General features: G+C 40.0%; 1 protein-coding gene across 1 annotated transcript in view; it reads left to right on the forward strand.

Annotated features, from left to right (window-relative positions):
• Nucleotides 1–10012: 10012 nt before the first annotated feature.
• The window catches only part of LOC103359619 (eukaryotic translation initiation factor 3 subunit E-A), a 28775-nt gene continuing 18596 nt past the window's right edge, over nt 10013–20191 (forward strand). Inside the window, exons 1-5 of the mRNA XM_008285042.1 lie at nt 10013–10127; nt 11370–11487; nt 11746–11863; nt 13824–13866; nt 14889–14993. Coding sequence (XP_008283264.1) covers nt 10038–10127; nt 11370–11487; nt 11746–11863; nt 13824–13866; nt 14889–14993 — 474 coding nt within the window. The 5' untranslated portion in view covers nt 10013–10037. The remainder of the gene's footprint in view (nt 10128–11369; nt 11488–11745; nt 11864–13823; nt 13867–14888; nt 14994–20191) is intronic.

Here is a 20191-nt window from a genome sequence, read left to right on the forward strand (position 1 = left end):
CAATAATTAAAATACTGGTAGAGATTATTGGTGAGATGAGACAAATGAAGATAAAACTTTATCAAACCCAAAGAAAAATTCTTGTCTTCTATTGCTCAGAAAAGAAAAGTACAAAATATTATGAAACTCAGTGCTTTAAAAAAATGTAATATAAGATATAAGTATGACACTGAAAATAAAAGCCAAAGCCAAAATAACATTAGAATAGAAACGTAACAAGCAATATTGAGCAGTAAAATAGGACAGTTGTAAAATATTACACATCATGAGGAAATACTGCACATTACAATGGCCTGGTGTACATGTAATTAAAATATTTCACCTGTAATTGAAATGGTACACATTTCAATTTACTGTTCCAATTTTAGATTGTAACAGTAGCTTTGCCACAAATGCTTCAAACTTTCTTTTGTCTTTTGTTACGGTTAGGTGATTGTCACTTTTCCCGCAGCGCATTTCTGCCACAACCCTGATGTGCGCCGCGTCCAACACGCGTGGAAGTGCGAGGACTCGTCCAATGCCGTGTGTGGATTTTATTATTATTATTATTATTATTATTATTATTATTATTATTATTACTTTGAGATGTGGTGATTCATCTAAAGCCTACATATTAACATAAACAAATATAATGTATGTATATATAACAACAACAACAACAATAATAATAATAATGTCTTTTAAGAGATGTGACAGGTAAAACCTTACATATTACCATCCATATCCTGTTTTTTTAAATGTTGATTTTTTTTTTTTTTAAATACAAGATATAATGACTCATGAACCCAAACTGGACATGTTTCGGCTTAGACTCACAGCAAATGTAATTCCAGCATACTGCAAACCGACACTTGAATAAATATTGCATTGTTCAGCAGTCACTAACTTAAAGTATGATGACTAGTAGGCTACAGCAGACATTCACAACCCAGATGTTGTCGTTCTCATGCCCTAGTTCCATTTTTATATAATTGCCCTTCTAAGTATTGGGTTGGATGGTCAGCTAGAATCTATCAGTTTCCTCTGAAAATATGAAATGTGCTTTCTAAGCACATCTACCATTTTATACTGATTTCCCTCAGGAGCCTCTGTGAATCTCATCCCCTCGCTGCGTGTGCTTGCTAACACACTTCTCTCTTACCACATTACACACTTGTTGATGTGGACTCAGCACAAACTTGCTTACAGAGCCATTTCAGGGATCTGATGTCATATCCAGTGGTGCTCACTGGACATAGCATACTGCATACTTTGCCAATGTTCTATTGCAAAAGGACAACAAGGAGAATTTTTTTTTTTATGTCTCAGAGACAGTGATAAGATTAAACGGTTTAGCATCATCAATAATAGGCAAGTGCAAGCACACGAGGGCATGATGAAATGTCATCATCCCTGTCAGGGATGCAAATAATAACACTGTGTACAGTATAAGTTACGCTCAGCTTTGGCGATCTGTGCACTTGTAATTTTCAAGTCTGCACATGGCAGTCAGTTGATATGTGGTTGGGTTTTTGCTGGAACATGAAATACCAGAGCAACCACATTAAAACAATCACACTCTGTCCTCTGGGGTAAAGGGCTTCCCCTGTCTGCCAAGGTGCCACTGAAGGCCAGAGCCCTAATAGTGACCTGCAATAAACACCATGCAGCGGGTGTGACTCTTGGGATTTCAGAACATGATGGTAAAATAGCTCTGTGAACGAACTGTCCGTAACTTTGAGATGCAGCTGGATGTGGTGGTGGTGGTGAAAAAAAAGCTTCTTGACATAAGGCGCCTGTTTAACTTGGAGCAGTTCTCTTGTACAGAAATGTCACAATATGAGAGATCAATTGCAGCCATCTGAAAACCCAAATTGTACTACTTGACTGGTGCTTACGTAGGTTTCCATGCTCTGGAAGCCCCCACATATGGCACACGGGACAAGCATATATATATTTTCCTTTTCAGTCTCCATGTATGAAGAAAAAAAAAAAAAAAGAAAGATTCCAGTAGAAACACTTCACAGGCATTATATTTTGATTCCTGACAGAAGCAATCAGAGTTGGCAATCTCTAAAATGAACAGTTATGGACTAAAAATTGAGGTAACGTTGAGGTGCTCTCTGTGGTTTTGAAATAGTTCCTGTTCCATCTAGATTTCTTTTTCATTGGTGTTGTACAGTGAGTTGCGGAAAATGAAGACAGATGCAATTAGCAACAATGTTTGGACTCAGCCTTCTGGAGCCGGCGGCACTGTGTTTACTTTGAAATCTGATTAGGTCTCCTGTCTGACCAAGTTGCTTTCACCTCACCACGAATAACTCTGTACAGATGACTTCAGCACGCTTTGCCTCTGATGGACTCCCTCTATTGCACCTTTGACCTCGCCCATATCCTGACTGAGAGGCCCTGAGCGGGAAATTATGGCACATCACAATTAGGCTTCTTCACTCTCTTGCTCTTCTCCCTCTTAGCTTCAGTGCCAAGAACAATATTCAGGCCCATGTCAGAGCAGCACCACACTCGTAATTGACGGTCCTCGCACAGCACGAAGCTTAGGATGTATTGCTCCCCCGACACCTCGCGTAGTAGCCTGATTGCTTATTGTGGATTGGAGTATTACCACATGTAGTATATTATGTGTTGCTGGATTGGGTTTAATAGCCAATCGTCCTTTCTCATTAAATTTGAACAAGGACTTAACATTACAATGCACGAGATTACCTCCAACAGTGTTGAGCGCAAAATGCAGGTGATCTGCCACATTCATTGTGAGATGGATCTCTAAAAGCTCTTGACACTTCCATAAATTGATTTCCAAATGAACAGATTGCTCTGCTTCTCCTGGAGTGAATCATAATAATAAAGAAAGTCATATTGGAAGACTTTATATTTGAGTCTAAGCTTGCATAAGCCTCATGCAGTCTTATTAAAGATGACGTTTGATCTCTAAGAGAGGATTTGGCAGTGACTTGACAATTTTGACACCTCCGAGCCAAATATTGAACATTTTTTCTCAGTGGTATCCAAGAATCACATCATCTTCATTCTAAGTTGCCGCAGCTGGTAGAGTTCATTCATTCCAGCAGCATTTTTTTATAGGTTCAACTTGAAATATAAAGTACTTCTACAACCTCTCGGAGGGTATGAGTTGAGGTTTGACATTCATGGAAGGCACAACAATCGTTCACTGGTCTTACTTTCTTTCCATTATTTTAAGAGAGGTTTTATTCAGAGACCTCCACTTAGCTACACAAATACACACAATAGCAGTTATTACAGAAATTTAAAATCCACAAGAAGAAGAGTATTCAGATCTCATCCCCAGTGCAAAGGAAGCCTGTAACTTCACAGTATAATCTGGAGTTATCAGATTTCACTTTTCTTTTCTGGTAAGAACACTCATGGCCGCAAATTTGGAGATAGCGCCATGTGCTCTCTAATGTCATGTTTTCAAAGAAAATTACAGAGGAAAAGTGAATTTGTGCATAACGAGAGGAGCAAACATGGAAGCAGAGCTTGTTGAGGAAGGATTAGAGGGGTCAAATATTGATCGACTCCCCTGCGCGCCTTCTGTGATACTGCTGATGTGTGCGAGTACAAGTCACTCCTTGTTTTTGAGGCGGACATGTGTTGCGCAGATGTTCCGCCATGCCGGGTGCCACTGGGTGCTCACTGGGAGCTTGTATTGTTTTCTGGCCCGTGGGTCTGGTCGATAACCTTCATGCCGTTGCCATCGAGTGTGACAGTGCTGAAGTCAGCACTGGGCACTGAATCAGGAGTGTGGGCCGCTGATTTATAACCTGACATGCAGTCGGAGCGAGGTGATGCATATCTAAAAAGTTTACAGAGGAATCATTGAAATTCATATGAGATGCTGGAATTCAGATTCAGAGCAGGGATGCTTGGCTTTGCAACATCTAGCACCGAGTCATTTGTCTTCAGATCTTATTGATTTATATTTTGACAGATATTAGAATGAGGCCAGTGGTGGGTGTCTTTGGCAGTGTCATCTCCTCTCCCTGTCTTGGATTCATTTGTTGACCAAGAAAGCTTTCAGGGAACCGGAGAGCTGAGGTTTTTCATGGAATATTTGGCCCATCACTCCAGCACCCTTTAAGTTTATCCCATTAAGGCCGAGGAGTATTTTCTTCAAGACAAACACGTAGAATGATGGATAACTATTGTGCATGCTGAAATGTATTGGTGTTCCTGACAACATCCCAGTATTGAACCTGAATGCCATGTGTGGCCAAAGCCATCACTGTCTGCAACTGTTTCATCCTACAAAAACACACACATGCTTTGGTTTTCAAAGTCAGAAATGGTGGATGACTGTATATATTTGCTCCACTTTTATGGGCTTTGTTTAAAGTTTCGATAAGCCTTAAGCCCAAACCTCTTCATTCACTAGTCTGGCTGGGAACTATGGGACTTGCTGGGAGCAAATCATCAGTTACCCTTTAGATTGGGTTGACCATGAAGCACCTTGGCAGGAAAAGATTACAAATTTGCAGAAACATTCCCAAGCCATAGTTAGGTTAGAGTGCAGACCACCATGAACTGTATCCACACAGAGGTCGAGTCTGACAAACAATAACGTTAAGTAGGATAAGGCTCATGTTTGCTAAACCTGTGCATGACTAAACAGCCTCGGCCTTAATGGAATAGCTTGACATTTTGAGAAATACACTTGTTCACTTTTTAACAAAATTGTGGGAAGAAGATTCACACCGCTGTCATGTATGTTAAAGACTTCTTCTGGTGAAAATTAAGCATACAATGTTTTTCATATGTTCGAAGACACATACTCAGTAAAATAAGCATTCAGAGCCATGGCTGAGCACTGTAGAAGCATGGACCTTTATGTATCATTATTCTTCTTCAGGCATGAATTACTCAAATATTACAACTTACTATTTGGGAAGTGTTGTAAATGAGTAGGTATGCTCGAGATGCAGGGAGTGGCTGCATGCGGGAGTGCATAGAGGCTGGGACTTCATAGAGCTGGTCATTTTAAAGGAACCAACAGTTACAACTCAGCTATTTAAGTCAGGAAGAGATTGTGTTTCATTGAAAAAAACATTCCAATTTGTAACTTTGACACACTGAGATTAAGTTTTTGGGGTTCAATACCACAGGAAGACTTTAAAGACAAAACAGCCAGGAGCTGATTAGCTTAGCTTAGCATAAAGATTTGAAACAGGAGGACACAGCTAGGCCAACTAAGGTCATTATTTCTTTGCAGGGAGTCTTTTTAGCTGTCTGTGTCTTCACTTAAAACAAGGATAGCTGATTTCCGCAGTTTCTGGGTCCCATATTGTGCCTTGTTTTAGCAAACTAATTAAAGTCTCACAATGTCACCACAGTGAATCATGCAGTTTTTCAGCTCACAATAATGCAAAGATTGCTCATTTCAGTATGACTTTATAACCCCTAGTTTTAAGGCTGCTTTAATGGTGTTTTTTTTTTTTTTTTTTGCTATGGAAACCAAAGAGCTGCAGCTTTTCCTACCACTTTCAGGAAGAACATGCTGTCTGTGTTTGTGACTGACAGCTGGAACTGTCAATCATAAACACAGACAAAAAAAAGTTTATAACAACCACGAATGCATTTTTACCATATGAGACCTTGAACCGAGGTTGAGCTCATCGTCTCTTGCCAGCAGCCGACTGCTTAGCATAAAGATAGCAAACAGTGGTGACTTTCTTTGACAGAAAAAAATCCGCCCACCAGTCAGTCTTTATGTTGTTAATCTTCTGTGTTTGTAACAACACGGATAGCCGTTTTTCCCTGTCTCCATTCTTTATGCTAAGCTAAGCTACGCTAACCATCTCCTAGTTCCAGCTCCATATTCAGTGTTATTTGTCTTCCCATGTAGGTCGAGGCAAGAAAGAAAAGAATGATTTCTTTAGACACTTGCAACAGTTTGGTTTTCTATGACCTGTTCTCTATAGAGTATGTCTCTCCAGTTTCAGGACATTCTCATCTCTACTCCTTGGGCGTCTCTCCTGCAGATTGTTTATCCTATAACTAATGAAGCGCATACTGAGGGATATTGTTATTGCTATTCTATTGTTTGTCTCAATTGCCCTGTGCCCATTTTCGCAACTGTCTGCAAATCTTGGGTTTGGCTTCACTTTTCTCTTTGGGGATGGATGAGCAAGCTGGCACTGAACCTTTTAAAAACATGGCATTGTGCATAGTTGAGGCTGTGTTGGTGTTTAGTGGCTTATTGTTTGGTTCGGACTGTTTGATTTGTACAATATGTACTTCATCTGAGTGTGCTGCAAGTAAATGCAAAAGCTCATCGAGATTTCGTGTTCAACAGAAAGACGATAGCAATTAATTAAACACTGTCGTGGGGGACGTTTCTTTTCTCGTACATGTTCTGCCATGAAAGACTCTGAAGTCTGGATGGAATAAACTAGTTCGACCTATTTTTTCTGAGATTAATGTTATCAGCAAAATAACATTATTGTGGCTTTGGGAAAGAAAACTGAAACAGAATCACACGAAAGGAAAGAGAATTCCCCTGCACATGTTTTTCCAAAATACTACCTCCCAAGCACCTTTTTTTTTTCTGGGCTGGTTGAAACAAGAGAAACCAATGCAATTTGGCTTTCAAATCAATGTTTAAAATACATCATTTCTTGTCATTTTGGATTTAGTTTGTGGTATTTAACCTATCTGAGAATGCTTATTGGCTTTGCTTGCACCATTGAGGATCTTTCCCGCTGCTTCCTAATTCAATATTGTGTAATAACAAGTATTATTGCCTGCACATAAAACACAAGTACACAATTCACATTACACTGTAAATGAACAATATAGTGCACATGTTTATGTTTCATGAGGGAACAATTACTGGGTTTTGATAATTTTGGAGTAAATTAAAGTTGGAAGGACAAATAGAGGTTTTTGTGCTTGATATGAAACTGTGAAAGCTAGTAGGGTTGTGAGAAAGGCTGAACAATGTGTTTCGGTTTGTAAAAAAAAGAAAAAAGAGGAAGGCCATTCTCAGGCTAGTAATGTTTGAAATCGCCTGTAGACTACAACACCCTTTCCAAAGCATGTCAGAATGATATTTGTATATTAATCTATTGCATAATTCATGGACAGTATTCATCTGGTACAACCTGTTAAACTGTGTATACGAATTTGAACTTATTGCAACTTTGAAATGCAAAGGAAAGCTAAAATACAAAAACGAAGTCAGGAAACACAATCAAAAGACCCTTCCCTCTTCCTTCATACAAGTCTGACTATCAAAATGATACTAAACCCTCTTTTACCATCCAGTTCTAACAGTTGTTGTACAGTTTCTGACTTTAAAATTTTGTCAAGAAATGTATGATGCTGGAATAACTGATCAGTCACCACTACTGACAGGTGAAGTAAATAACACTGATCATCTTATGGTAATGTTCTGGTGCAAAGCTGTGGATCCTTACATTTAGGTGGATGGCTCTTTGACATGTTGCACCGACTTAAACATTATGACAGACCAAGCACCCCTCCTCATGGCAACAACATTCCCCAAAGCCCATGGTCTCCCCCAGCAGGACACTGCAGCCAGCAACAGCACTAAAAGTGTGACAGAACGGCGAGGAACATGAGCAAGAGCCCAAAACATGAGCGGGACCAACACAATATTAAGTATGTGGTGGTCTTCGACCTGCTACCCTCCAGCCGGCGCTTCAGGTCTCTAAGCACCTGAACATCCCGGCAGCAGAGCAGCTTCTTCCCTCAGGCCATATCCCTCAAGAACAAACAGTCACTAAATCATCAAAGACTCCTGTTACACTACCTCTGTGCAATGTCATTACATGTGCAATTTTCAATTTCATGTGCAATACTTCTTATCCATGTGCTATATTGTAACTGAAACTGTTTTCTAAATTATTGCTCTGGTGTTGGCCAATTTATGTCTCTTATACACAGCACTTTTTATTTACATAGTACTTTTATACTTTTCTTTTACATATAATATTTTATTTAGATTTTTTTTTATTTACATTTCTATATTTATTGCCTGTCTTTTTCTTGTTGAGTACCACAGTTTCATTCACAATGTCAAATTTCTTGTGTTTGCGAGCTCACTTGGCAATAAAAGCTTTCTGTATTCTGTATTAATGTTGTGGCTTAATGGTGTACACTGTGAGTGTGGTTCCTAGAAGAAAATATTTGCATCATTGTTATTCTCAAAAGTAAAACAGAAATAAGGGTTTCACATATTGAAAAAAAAAACAAATTCAGCTATTCGGTGAAAGTACACCAAATATACAAATACGGCAAGAAAAAGGCAGTGCTGTCTGCTCACACTGGTTAAAACTGAAGAAAACCAGTAAGCAGAAAGTATTTTTTGTGATTTTGTAAAGCCAACTTAGTGGCAGCCAAAGTTACTTTATATTATATCTATGAATGATCCACTGGAAATTGAAACAAATTCCCAAGTGATACTTGCCAAACAGACCAAATGATTGCATATGGGCCTCTTATTTTACTGCACAATCTTCCCTGAAACAAAGCAGATGGCACAAAAGAGGTTTCAGCAGAGGAAAAGCTGTGTGTTTTCTTTTTTTTCCTTTTTATTCAAAGCTGCCACTGAGTGAGAGGCGGCTGTGTCAGAAGCACCCAGTAAAACAGCAACTGGCCACGGTGAGTGGTGTCTGTTTATGACTCATTTCTACCTGCCGTCAGGCAGGAGGGATTAGCAAGAGTGGAAGAGAGAGAGACCAGCGCTAACAAGGGACGAATTGTGTGAGGATACAAGACAGCGCCGTGTGGTTGTTAAGAAAACAAGGTAGTAGGGAAACCTATTAGAGATGGGCCATTTAGTCGCTGATATTGGCTGTTGTCGGCCGGGCATGGTTGACACATGAGGCAGCTGCTGAAATGAAAGAGGACAAAGAGGGATGGTCCAGATGCACAGTGAAGACATTCTAACCTTTTGGAAAAGTCTAATGATCGGAAATGATCCGGATGTTTTCTTTCAAATTAAGCAGGCTCATGACTGGTGGTTCACTATGACTATATTTGCCCTCAAAGGGTTTTAGTCTCATAAAGAAGTCACAGACAGGCTTTCAGGAGAAATATTGGTGGAGTTTGAAAAAAAGCCCATGTTTTCACTTTCAACAAAATGTTCACTTGGATCCCGTTTTATAAATGAAATGTTTTCCTGTATCAACACCACAAGGTAATTATGGGAATTCTGGAAGTTTACAATTTACAGCCATGCATCCTTCTAAGAAACCAGTGAAGCAAAGAAAAACAAAACAAAACCAAATAAAACATACATACATACTTTTATACATGAGCAACAACATTGTAAGTGAAAGGGTACAAATGTTTGTGAAACTCAAGTCTCTTATGCCACAGCAGGGCACTATATATTAACTGACATTGTATGAAATCAGATAAAACACATAATGTATAATAAGGACTGCCCTATTTTTGTTCAGTAATTTTCTAGGATTATTATCAGAATTGTTATTTTTTATATTTTGATCCATACTGTACATACCACACAAAACAATGTTACCCAAACTTTACACTTCCCATTCACCAGTCATGAAGGAACGAATTAAACCAGCAGGTCATAATCTTGCACATTGCAGAAGCATGAATATAACTGAAAGTGGTTTAAAACTATGTTTGGCATTCTAAGACTGAGAAAACAATGGCAAAACTGAACACGGTAAGAATATATGCAAACTGAAAAGATATTAAATTGGATCAGTTGTATGGGCTCATGCAACAGGCCAGAAAGCATCTATCTATCTATCTATCTATCTATCTATCTATCTATCTATCTATCTATCTATCTATCTATCTATCTATTACATAACAAGACAATTTACAATTTATTTTTTATTAATAATTCTACCGGCATAAAGTATGGCGTTTGGATACACTTCATAATATTAGTATAACATCAGCATTACAAATCTTTGTTGTTGGTGATTCCTATTAGGAATGCTGAGGTTATCGCTGATTGGCCAATTCCTCTCTAGACCGCTGCATCACACATCTACTTCCTTTCTCCCGGAGCAAAGATGGCGGAGTACGACCTCACCACCAAAATTGCCCACTTTTTAGACCGTCATCTCGTTTTTCCGCTGCTGGAGTTCCTGTCTGTTAAAGAGGTATGAAATATATTGAAACACTAATACTTCGGTATATTTTTTCGCGATTTTTAACCAACAATATATAGGTTTAAAACTGTTTCAACAGCCTCGCACGCTGAGGAGTTGGCCACATTTTTCTGCCGCTATGTAAAGGTAGCGTCACGTAACAGGAAGTGTATCCAACCGCACTCAAAATAAAAGCGGAGAGACGCGTCAACTTTTGATTAAATGATTAAATCTCAGAAGCATTCGGGAAACCAACGCATTAAAACTGCCGAGCAGCGATAACATCAGTGTTAGCAGTGAAATCCAAACCAAACTAAACTGACAGGAAATTTTCGGTACATTATCAGGACTGGTCAGGAGTTCAGTTAATAATATAGTGGAAAAGCAAGTACCGGAAGTTGTGCAGTTGATTATGTTCAACTTTACACTGGTTAAACCACGCTCGCGCTCTTACATAGTCGGATGTGTGTAAGAGCGTGCGTTTTCTCAACCGGGAGCAGCAGGTTTTACATAGTTGTTGGGCGGGACTTTCATGGAGACGTTCATTCTGCAGTTAATCGATGTAGCCGCCCAGTGGGGATGTACTGGGCAACGAAACAATCCTCAACCGGCTATCTCGTGTAAGGCTAACATTTGCAAGCTAAAAAAAGTGGTTAAATCGAAATAAAAACGCCTAAGGTCGGAGCAGAAATTTAGGCTGCAGTTTCTAGGTTTCCTTTACCATCTTGAAAATACTTACCAACAACATTCAAACACTTAACACGACGACTGGGGCCAGCAGAGTCCCACCAGGAGCGCTAGCATTAAGGCTGGGTAACCTCGAGGTTAATTCACAAAGCTAACATCAGAGTCAGGTACTTTAGCAGTGTTTGAAACCTTTAATCTATGTGTAGTGAACAGCAGAAACAGTGCTGAAGATCACATAAGTTAAATTCAACGTCGTGAGATGTAACAATAGGGACAATGGTTATGTTACGGCGTAACGTTACATACACATTAAAGGCCGTGATATTTCACATAACCTTTTGGGGTTGTGGAGTTGGACATGAAGACATGTCCAGAAGTTATGGAAAACACGGGCTAAATTCATTATCCAGTAAATACGTTGTGCCTTGTAACAATTATTACATTGGAAACCAAATTTAGCGGTGTTTGTAACTTAATTAGAACCTCCTGGTTAAATAATAATGCACATAAACATCCCCCCTGTTCTGTTTTGTATGTTGTATTTTTATTTTTTTGATTTGTTTATAGATCTACAATGAGCAGGAGCTGCTTCATGGAAAACTGGACCTTCTCAGTGACACAAACATGGTGGACTTCGCCATGGATGTGTACAGAAGCCTGTTTTCTGAGAAGGAAATTCCCCATAGTAAGTGATGGCTTTTGGTGAATACACACGACTCATCCTTCATTCTCCACAGCTGACCCACACAAAACCAAGACATATATTAATACTGCTTGATAGACATCATAAAGAGCTACTGCGCTACACCACGCTCAGTCCATTGAGATTGATTTAGCAGTAAACTTTGTTTTACAGCGTTTTCACCACTGGGGTACAGACCATGTACATGCTGGTTTATGGTGTTGCTGTAGCTGATGGCTTTCTTTATCCTCCCTGTGTCAGCTCTGAGGGAGAAGAGGACAGAGGTCGTGGCCCAGCTGAAGCAGCTCCAGTCAGAGACCGAACCCATTGTGAAAATGTTTGAGGACCCAGAGACAACAAGGCAGATGCAGTCCACCAGGTAAAGCCTGTTATTTTCTAATCACAATTAGTATCTTTCCTCTGTATTTAATCATTATCCTTAAACTGATTTCATGCAAGACATACTATGTCTTAGTGAGGTTGTGAAATTTATAGCTGGTTGCACTGCCATGATTTTAGTATTAGTAAAACCTGTTATTTGAAACAGTAGACAGCACAGCAGCATTGCAAAGGCATTTTGTAGAGTCCACGGAACTGCATTTTGAATGAAAAATGTATTCAGCCTTTTCAGAGCTTTTGCTGAGTGAAGTTAGCAAACACAAAGGCTAAAAAAACAAAGACAGCTGCTTGATGTTGTGGTTAACTTTATTAAGACTGTTTTGTCATGTACAGTGACTAAAATAGTTTGGTCACATTTAGCATTTATCCTTTCCTTTGTTTCTTGGCGAGAGTATATACACTTAATCAAGAGCATTTTCCATTTTTATCTCCTTTCAGTTTGTGCATTGGTTGCAGACATTTGTTTATTTAAGCCACAGATTAGTAGGAACTGTTAGGTGAGATATGAAGCCTGATTAAAGGGCTTTTCTCTGTAATTGTTAGTTTGCTGTCAGTATAGAGTAAAGAGGAAATCTTAGTTTTAGACGAGGAATCATGTATCTGTGTTACGTTATACACTGTTTTTTTTTTTCTTCTTCATACCACTGGATTTGAAAAACAGTAGAACATCATCTGGGGTCACTGAAGTATTGTCTCTCAAGCCAAAGGACATGCAACAGTTGTACTTCACCATTATGGTCTAAAGCTATGCTTTGTACTGTTGCTTGCTTTTAGCTTAATGTATGGATTAGAGGCTCATCAGTGCTAGAAATTAGTGCCTTGTCCATTGGGGGTTAAAAGATCCACACCATGTCCACACCACACAGATTTACAAAGCATTTTGCATAATAATAAACTTCTTCTCTTCTTAAATTTTTTATTGGACAATTAGCTGATAGGCGTCTATTCTTATTCTTCCAGGCCTTATCTGAACATTACTGAAGCCGCAAAACCGAGCTCAAATATAATAATCAATCATGATTTTACCATATCTGTAAACAATCTGTCACTTTTATGATCTATGTTACCTATGATTTATGTCCTCATTTGTGTGGACTTGTTAAAGCAATAAAAACCCCTTTAGAAAGTCTGCATCAACATGCTGCCAATGGCTTCATGGTGTTTTCAGCACTGACTCTCATCTAAACCTCAGAAGTGAAAAGCAAAATATATGAAATGTGGTACCACTTTTAAGACATTGCACAGATAATTATCTATGAGGGGATGTGTATGTGCAGTGGCTTGTGGCTGTGATCAATTTTCAGCATCAATGTTCCTGCTATTCACAGCATACTGACATTCCACACTGTAGGGAAGTCACCCAGGAGCATATAGAAACCATCCATCTTTAGCCTCCAAGCAGAGACAACCTGTCCTGAAGCAGTGAAGAATCCTGCCTCCACCTAAATTAAATTCATTTAACACACATCCCATCTGTGCCAGCAAATGCACACTCATTCATTCCCATTGTAAAAGTGAACTTACCCTAAAAACACACATAGTTTCAGTGTGGTGTTCACATAAATAGATTTTATGTCACAGGCAAAGTTGTAAAATGCATTTGGGATACAACTGTGTTGAACAGCCAGTGCATTCCTTTATTTTGACAAACCCATAGAGACACAGAAGCTTTGCTGAGAAATCAGTATTCACTTTATTCACCAGACGTAATTTGTTAGACATGGCTAGCAGTGATTTATAGTGGCCAAACCAGAGGTAATAAACAGTCCATCACACTGTTTTAAAAGTGAAATGGTCTTCATTTATGTATGACTCTTGATTTAGACCAGAAGTGGAAAAATATACCTGAATCGCGCGCTCTAAACACCAGCATGTCAGCCAAACGGCAACTCAAGTTAAATGGCCTCTAACTACAGGAACTTTCTTGCTTTTTTTTTCAGAGATGGACGAATGCTCTTTGACTATTTGGCAGAAAAACACAATGTAAGTTGGCCTGATTTGCTGACATCTCACTTCTTCACTGCATTTCCCATGGCTCTTGTGTGAACCCATGGTTGTTTTAGGGGCAAAGTGGGAGGGACGGGCTGAGCAGGGAAATACAGAATTACTTCCCAAAACCCTTAACTCATTTTCGGGGTTTGTATGGCTTGCACAAATTCTGTGGACATTTACATTCTGTGGTGAATTGTTAAGAATAAACGGAGTAGCTCGGGACTCGTGGATTGAGCCGCAAGAATGCCGGAGGTTCTATATTTACCGTGATGTTTGGCTTCTTACCCTCCCCTCCATCGGTCCCCTCCCACTCCGGTATCCCGCTGACCTGCATGCTGTCCTCAGTGTACCTCCACACAGCACAGGCTCAGGGCCCCTCAGCCTGGTGTGGGAAAGGCTTGGGCGGCCCAACGCGCCCACTGCCTGTCACGGTTGTACTGAATCTTTGTGAATAGCTTGACGTCAGTGTACACTGCTCTGAGATACTGGACATCAGGAAGGACAGTTAAATATAGGAAGACAAGTAGGCTTGAAATGATAGGCCTATATATACATATGTATTTCTGAATTATTTCAGATGACCACATCTGGGCAGATTTGCTACAAAAGTTAAATATTCCCTTTCCATTCATGGCAAAAATACCACCGATATGATATAGCAGTGTTTATTCTATGTACATTTAGCAGTGGTGTGCCACCACGGCAGGGACTTTATGTTACTGCTACAAATAAATATTAAATTAAATTTAGATTTGCTATTTAGTTAAGATTATATCAAATATGTTTGGTGTAGCACAGAAGTAATTTTACCAAATGACTAAAAGTGCGACATTTCCACCCTAAAACACAGACAAAACTGGAATTTCCTTAAGCACCACAGCTGCAAAAAATTAGAGCACAAGCACAAAGTTTGAATTGAAAATATGCTCAAGTATTGTTTAACTTGGTCTAACAATGATTCACATTTTCTCTGTTTGTGATATTGATACTCTCGTACTGTATTTCTCTTGAAGTTTCGTCAGGAGTACTTAGACACGCTGTACAGATATGCCAAGTTCCAGTACGAGTGTGGAAACTACTCCGGTGCTGCAGAATACCTCTACTTCTTCCGTGTCTTGGTAAGCTTTCAACTTTCTTTTTTCTTTGCGCATTTAATGCAGTCACAATCCAGTTAATATCAACAGATATTTTCTGATAACTGTACCCCTCACCTCACTTAACAGAGTGTCAGTAGTATTTCACAATCCTCATTTATATACTAGCTTATGGCATTTCTCAGACATATTAAAATTGAACATTACATTATGTTTGCCAGATTGGTTTAATTCCTCAAAAGGCCAATGCTTGCATCGGAGAGGAAAAGAACACTTAGAAGTAATTGAATGTGAAAAGCTTACGTCATTGCCTATTCAATTCCTTGCACGTCTTCTGTATTAGGAGGAGACTGCTGCTCTAGGACTTGAATAGGATCTTTTACTGGGCCAAGTGATCAGTAGCGGACTGCATAATCTGTCTGTAGTCTTCTCACGGGGCGGGCCCCAGTAGACAGCCTATTGATTTGAGTGCTGTGGCCAGAGAGTCCCTAGTCACGACTTCTGAGCTTAAGTGTTTAGTTATGCAAGGCATCTCTTAGTTAGCATCAAGAGGGTCACTTTTTTAGCAAGGTGTTTCTGAAAGAATGTATGCTTTAGTTGCAGGGGTTCCAAATAAAATGTACATTATTAATAGCTGTCTTTGTCAGACTCTTTTTATACTCAACTTGAAAAGATGAGCTGGAGGACAAGGATAAATTTATACAATACAAAGAGTCTGATTAAGTGAATTTCATGTAAATGTTTTCAAATCAGATAATACCACAGTCTGTCTGGCAGTGGAAGAAAATTGCAGTTCAGAGAAAGCACTGGCAGTCTACAGTACACATGCACACTCCCTATTTCCTCTATAAACAAAAAGGCTTGTTGCCTAGTTTCTTGCATTTGTGGCTTCTCTCTCTTTGCCCTCAGAAATGAGTGAAAGATGAACAAGTTAGAGAATGGAGTAGGTGCAAATCGCTGCAACAACTGCTGTCTCTCAAGAGGCCGAAACCTTTCAACAACCTGGGCAAAAACTAAGTTTGAGTTAAAGTACGGTTTTATCACATTATATGAGGATGATAATGTGAGAAGAGTTGAGTCAGCAACTGTGGATCTCAATGAGAGTGAACTAGAGGAAACACAAAAGCAAAAACAACACGAGTGTTTCATCTGTTCAGTTTATAATCTTTCGTAACCACATGTATATCCAGAAAAAAGAGAAACACATGGACATAAAGGTGGCTGAATTGACTAACTTGGATCGTAGGTGATCTTAAATGAATGATCTGCTTTTTAGAGAACTTAAACAGATCACGCCATTAAGAGTGCTATATAAGTATTTTAATTTGAAGATACCACCTTGTCTCGTGTTTTATTACCTCCTCATCAAGCTGCTTCTCCACTGTGATGCCTGTCCTGTGGATGGACTCCAAATCCATCTCCTTGGGCTGCAGCCGGTGAGATCCGTTATGAGTTAGTCTGACTCACCGGATATAGGATGCGGGTTTAAGCCACCACTCATTTCAGTTTGAGTTCCCACTTTCGTTCTCTGTGTGTTCTGTTTTCTTCACGATGGGAAATGACAACAACCTACAGCAAGCCACCACTCTGAAAATGTCAAGTTTTACCAAGGTTTTTTTTTTTTGCAGTGGATTATCTATTTTATTGATGGTGCTTATCGCCCTGCATGCAAATGTTCCACTACAAATATTCCACCATCACTATTTTAAGGGAACACCAAAGCCGCATCCTTTGCTTAGCCTCCCCGACGACACTGTGCTTGGTTTAAAGAAATACAAACCAAAACCCTTCAAGCCAGAGCGTTTTTCATCCCTATAGTAGAATTACAGTGTGGTGCAACCAGATCATAATGTTCTACAGATTGGGCTGGCAATTTGAGACTAGCTATGAGTTTGAGGGCCACTTTAACCAGAACTTGCAGCAGGTGGAGAACTTGTTCATGTGCTGACTAAAGCTGCAGAGCAAAACAAGCATGCCATAAAGTCACAGACTGTAAATAAAGATGGATGAAGCCTTTGTGATGTCAATCATAGACTTCATGAAGAGCAGTTTTGGAGCTCAATATACCACCGTCACCATGTTGGCAGTGCCTTACTCCTCCTAACTCCTTGCTATTCTAAAAATATACGAAGAAGTGGAGCATAACTGGGGCTGAGACAGGATACGTAAAGATCTCTTGGCCATTGACGGTCAGTGATGGCCACTTAACTTCCCCTCGTCATAAAGCCAAGCAAAGAAATCTCTGGTCTTTGCTTATACCATTGCTGTTGTTCCTCCATAGTAGTTTGTAGAATATATTGGGATTTTGTTTTGACTTCAATTTTCAGCCCCAGGGATTGCCACTTGAAATAGTCTTTCTATGGAAAGATAGTTGATTATTGTTGCCAGCTTCAGTCTATGACGGAGACCATCAACAGGCCGAGAGACTCACTGGAGAAGTAACTCAATGACATAGAGGGCCGCCGCAACAGCAATCTGGGATTTTATTTTGTAAACCAAGGACAGCATGATAGACAAAGAATAGTGCCGACTACAATGCTTCTGGTCACAACTTTCAGAATAACATCAGAAACAGTATGTAGAGATTCATGAGTTGGGTCTTTAGCCTTCAGTTTAACTGACATGCATATAGGTGCCCTGTAGGCAAGAAGAATGTGATTCAGATTGTGTGTCATGATTCTCGCCGTAAAGATCGATACATCATCTGATTTGCCCAGTACGTCTGCCCCATTGTGGACACAAACTAACAGTCATAGGCCTGTAATATGACACTGCTAAATGGTGTGACCTGCACACTAACAGTGGGACTTGTGTCCAGGATGATTTGTGGAGCCGTTGCTTGTCGCCTCCTCTGAGATCATCTGTAGAGCTTTTTCAAGCTTGTAGCAAATCCCCTGTTGACTTAGATAATCGCTGCATTTGGAATAAATCCGAATTTCCACCCAAAATTTAGCTCTATTGTGACTCCTTTTTTTGTTATCTTACATCAAGTGTTAGTAAGTTCAACTCAACTGAATGACCAGGGGAACCAGCCTGCATAGTCGGTGGTTTCCAAGTGTCACTCACTTGTCCTCTAGCTTTTGTTTGTCTTTGGTTCAGCATTTAACTTTGTGGTAAAGCAAGGGCTCATGCCAAAGCCAGCCCGGGAAGAATGGGCAAGAATAAGATCAACATTTTGTCTATTCATTAGAGTGAAAAACATTAAGACCATCTTTTGTTCCTATTCTAATTGGCATTTGATACTGCACTGCCTTGCCGCTTGTCTTTCGGATGTCACTGACTCTGGGTAGTCGTGCACATTCATCATGCTGGAGTGTCCCCTCTTGAAAAACTTGGCAGTGACTCTGAGCAATGGTGAACCCTCTTCCCTACAAATAACCCTCTTAACGCAAAGCAGTTGGGTACTTCATTTGAAGGGTATTTTAGTGATCCGCTCAAATCAGTAAAAGGAAGAGATGCATCTGAGACAAGATGACAAGTAATTCGTCCAAGCTTTCCGTGTCCACTCCCTCTCAAAAAAAGAAACATTAAAGAAAAGTCTTCAAAAGCATGCAAAGGATATGTCCCACTGTTCCAACAACAGTTGTTTATGGCTTTGCAACTCAGTCTAAATAAACCAAAATTGCTCTAATTGAGGTATGTTGTTCGAAGTCCAGCACAGAGTTGTTTTTTTTTTCTTTTTACCCCTCAAATTGTTAGAGCCCTCATTTTAAGTTCCAGCCAGATCAGCCTCTGTAACTAGATATCTGTTGCTTACTCTTGACAATGCAAGAGGCTTTTTAGAAGAGGGAAAGGTAGAAATGGATTTCATTAGTGGGAATCTGTATACTGCTCTCCCCCTCCTCCCTTTTCAGTGTTTTTGTGGACCTCCCATCCTCACAGGCCCCTTGTCTGTTTCTCCCTCCCCCGTATGGGAGAGGTGAGGCTCCATAAAGTCATTTAACGTGGGAAACCTAGTCAATTAAACGAAGGAAGCCAGCCTTGCAAAATCCATGCCTCAGGTCTTGTTACAGTGTGGCCTAGCCCGAAAAGAGCAACTTATTCATATCATCACTTAATGCAGGGATTGAATGTTAAGAATAAAGATTGAGTATCCCGACGGATCCCCAGCACAGTAAATTTATTGTTGCTGGTCAGTCAGCGAAAATGTGCCCATTTCACAAACCAATGGAAACTTAAGGTAACTGCTGGAAAAACCCAGGTATTGAAACTTTTCTAGCGTGGCCACTAGTGAAAGCCAGACTGTGTGTGTGTAGAAAGCTGCCATAATGACCTGGAGGTCAGCCAAACGTAGCAGGCAGGGACTTCCAAGAGAGAAAAAAATAGCAAACAAAACAAAACACTTCAACAGATGAAACGCTGACCTTTATACCGGCAGTGTAGCCAGTTTCTTCTCTCAGAGTTACAATACTGATCTTTCTTAGGACTTCTGCACTTAAAAAAATCATTCATGATAGACCTGAGCCTTGCTCTGTGATCAAAGACTTTGCTGCTCTGACTGGTTGGATGGACACATTATCTTACTGTGTTCTCCTTTAAGGGAATACCACAAGAGATTTTCAAAATATTTTCCTGTTACCTGCCATCGTCTCATATTATAGCAGTTTGTTGAAATGTTATCAGACTGTAGCAGATATTTGCTAAGCAACAAAACCTCTTTATATCTGAATAATCTTACCAATTTGTGGGGTTCCAGCGGAAACCTGTTCTTTTTTTAGCGTTTCCTCTACGTGTACATCTGTCGTGTCTCACAGTCTCCTTCAGCGGCTGTCCAATGGTGTATGGGGGTGTGCGGTTAGCATCTAGGTTTCTCTGGACGCTCAGCAGACACCCACCCTGACTTCCTGCTTGACTCATGTCACTACGTCTGGTGTTGGGTGTTATCAAGAACTACTGTGGCGCAGAGTTTCCCATGAGCCCTAGGGTGTTGTCCAATGTCCACTACGGGGTGATTGCGCTACTGAAGTTCAGAGGCATTCTCAACCTGTGTTTCATTACCTGATTCTTCTGTTTGTTTTAGCCTATTCTGGAAATCAGAAACAGTAGCCTGCAACATACTTGAGAGTAATTATCCTCACAAAGATGTGACTTGTTAGCGTCAGTTCATATTTCAGCCTAATTACCTTGTGATAATGACAGACCTGTCCTGAGTTACAGAAGGTAGTGAATGGAGAGTATTGCAGTTATCATTCTCGTTTCCAGTGAGGTATGCTTCGCAAAAA

Source organism: Stegastes partitus, unplaced genomic scaffold (genome assembly GCF_000690725.1).
Source record: "Stegastes partitus isolate 25-593 unplaced genomic scaffold, Stegastes_partitus-1.0.2 Scaffold384, whole genome shotgun sequence".
NCBI lineage: Eukaryota > Metazoa > Chordata > Actinopteri > Pomacentridae > Stegastes > Stegastes partitus.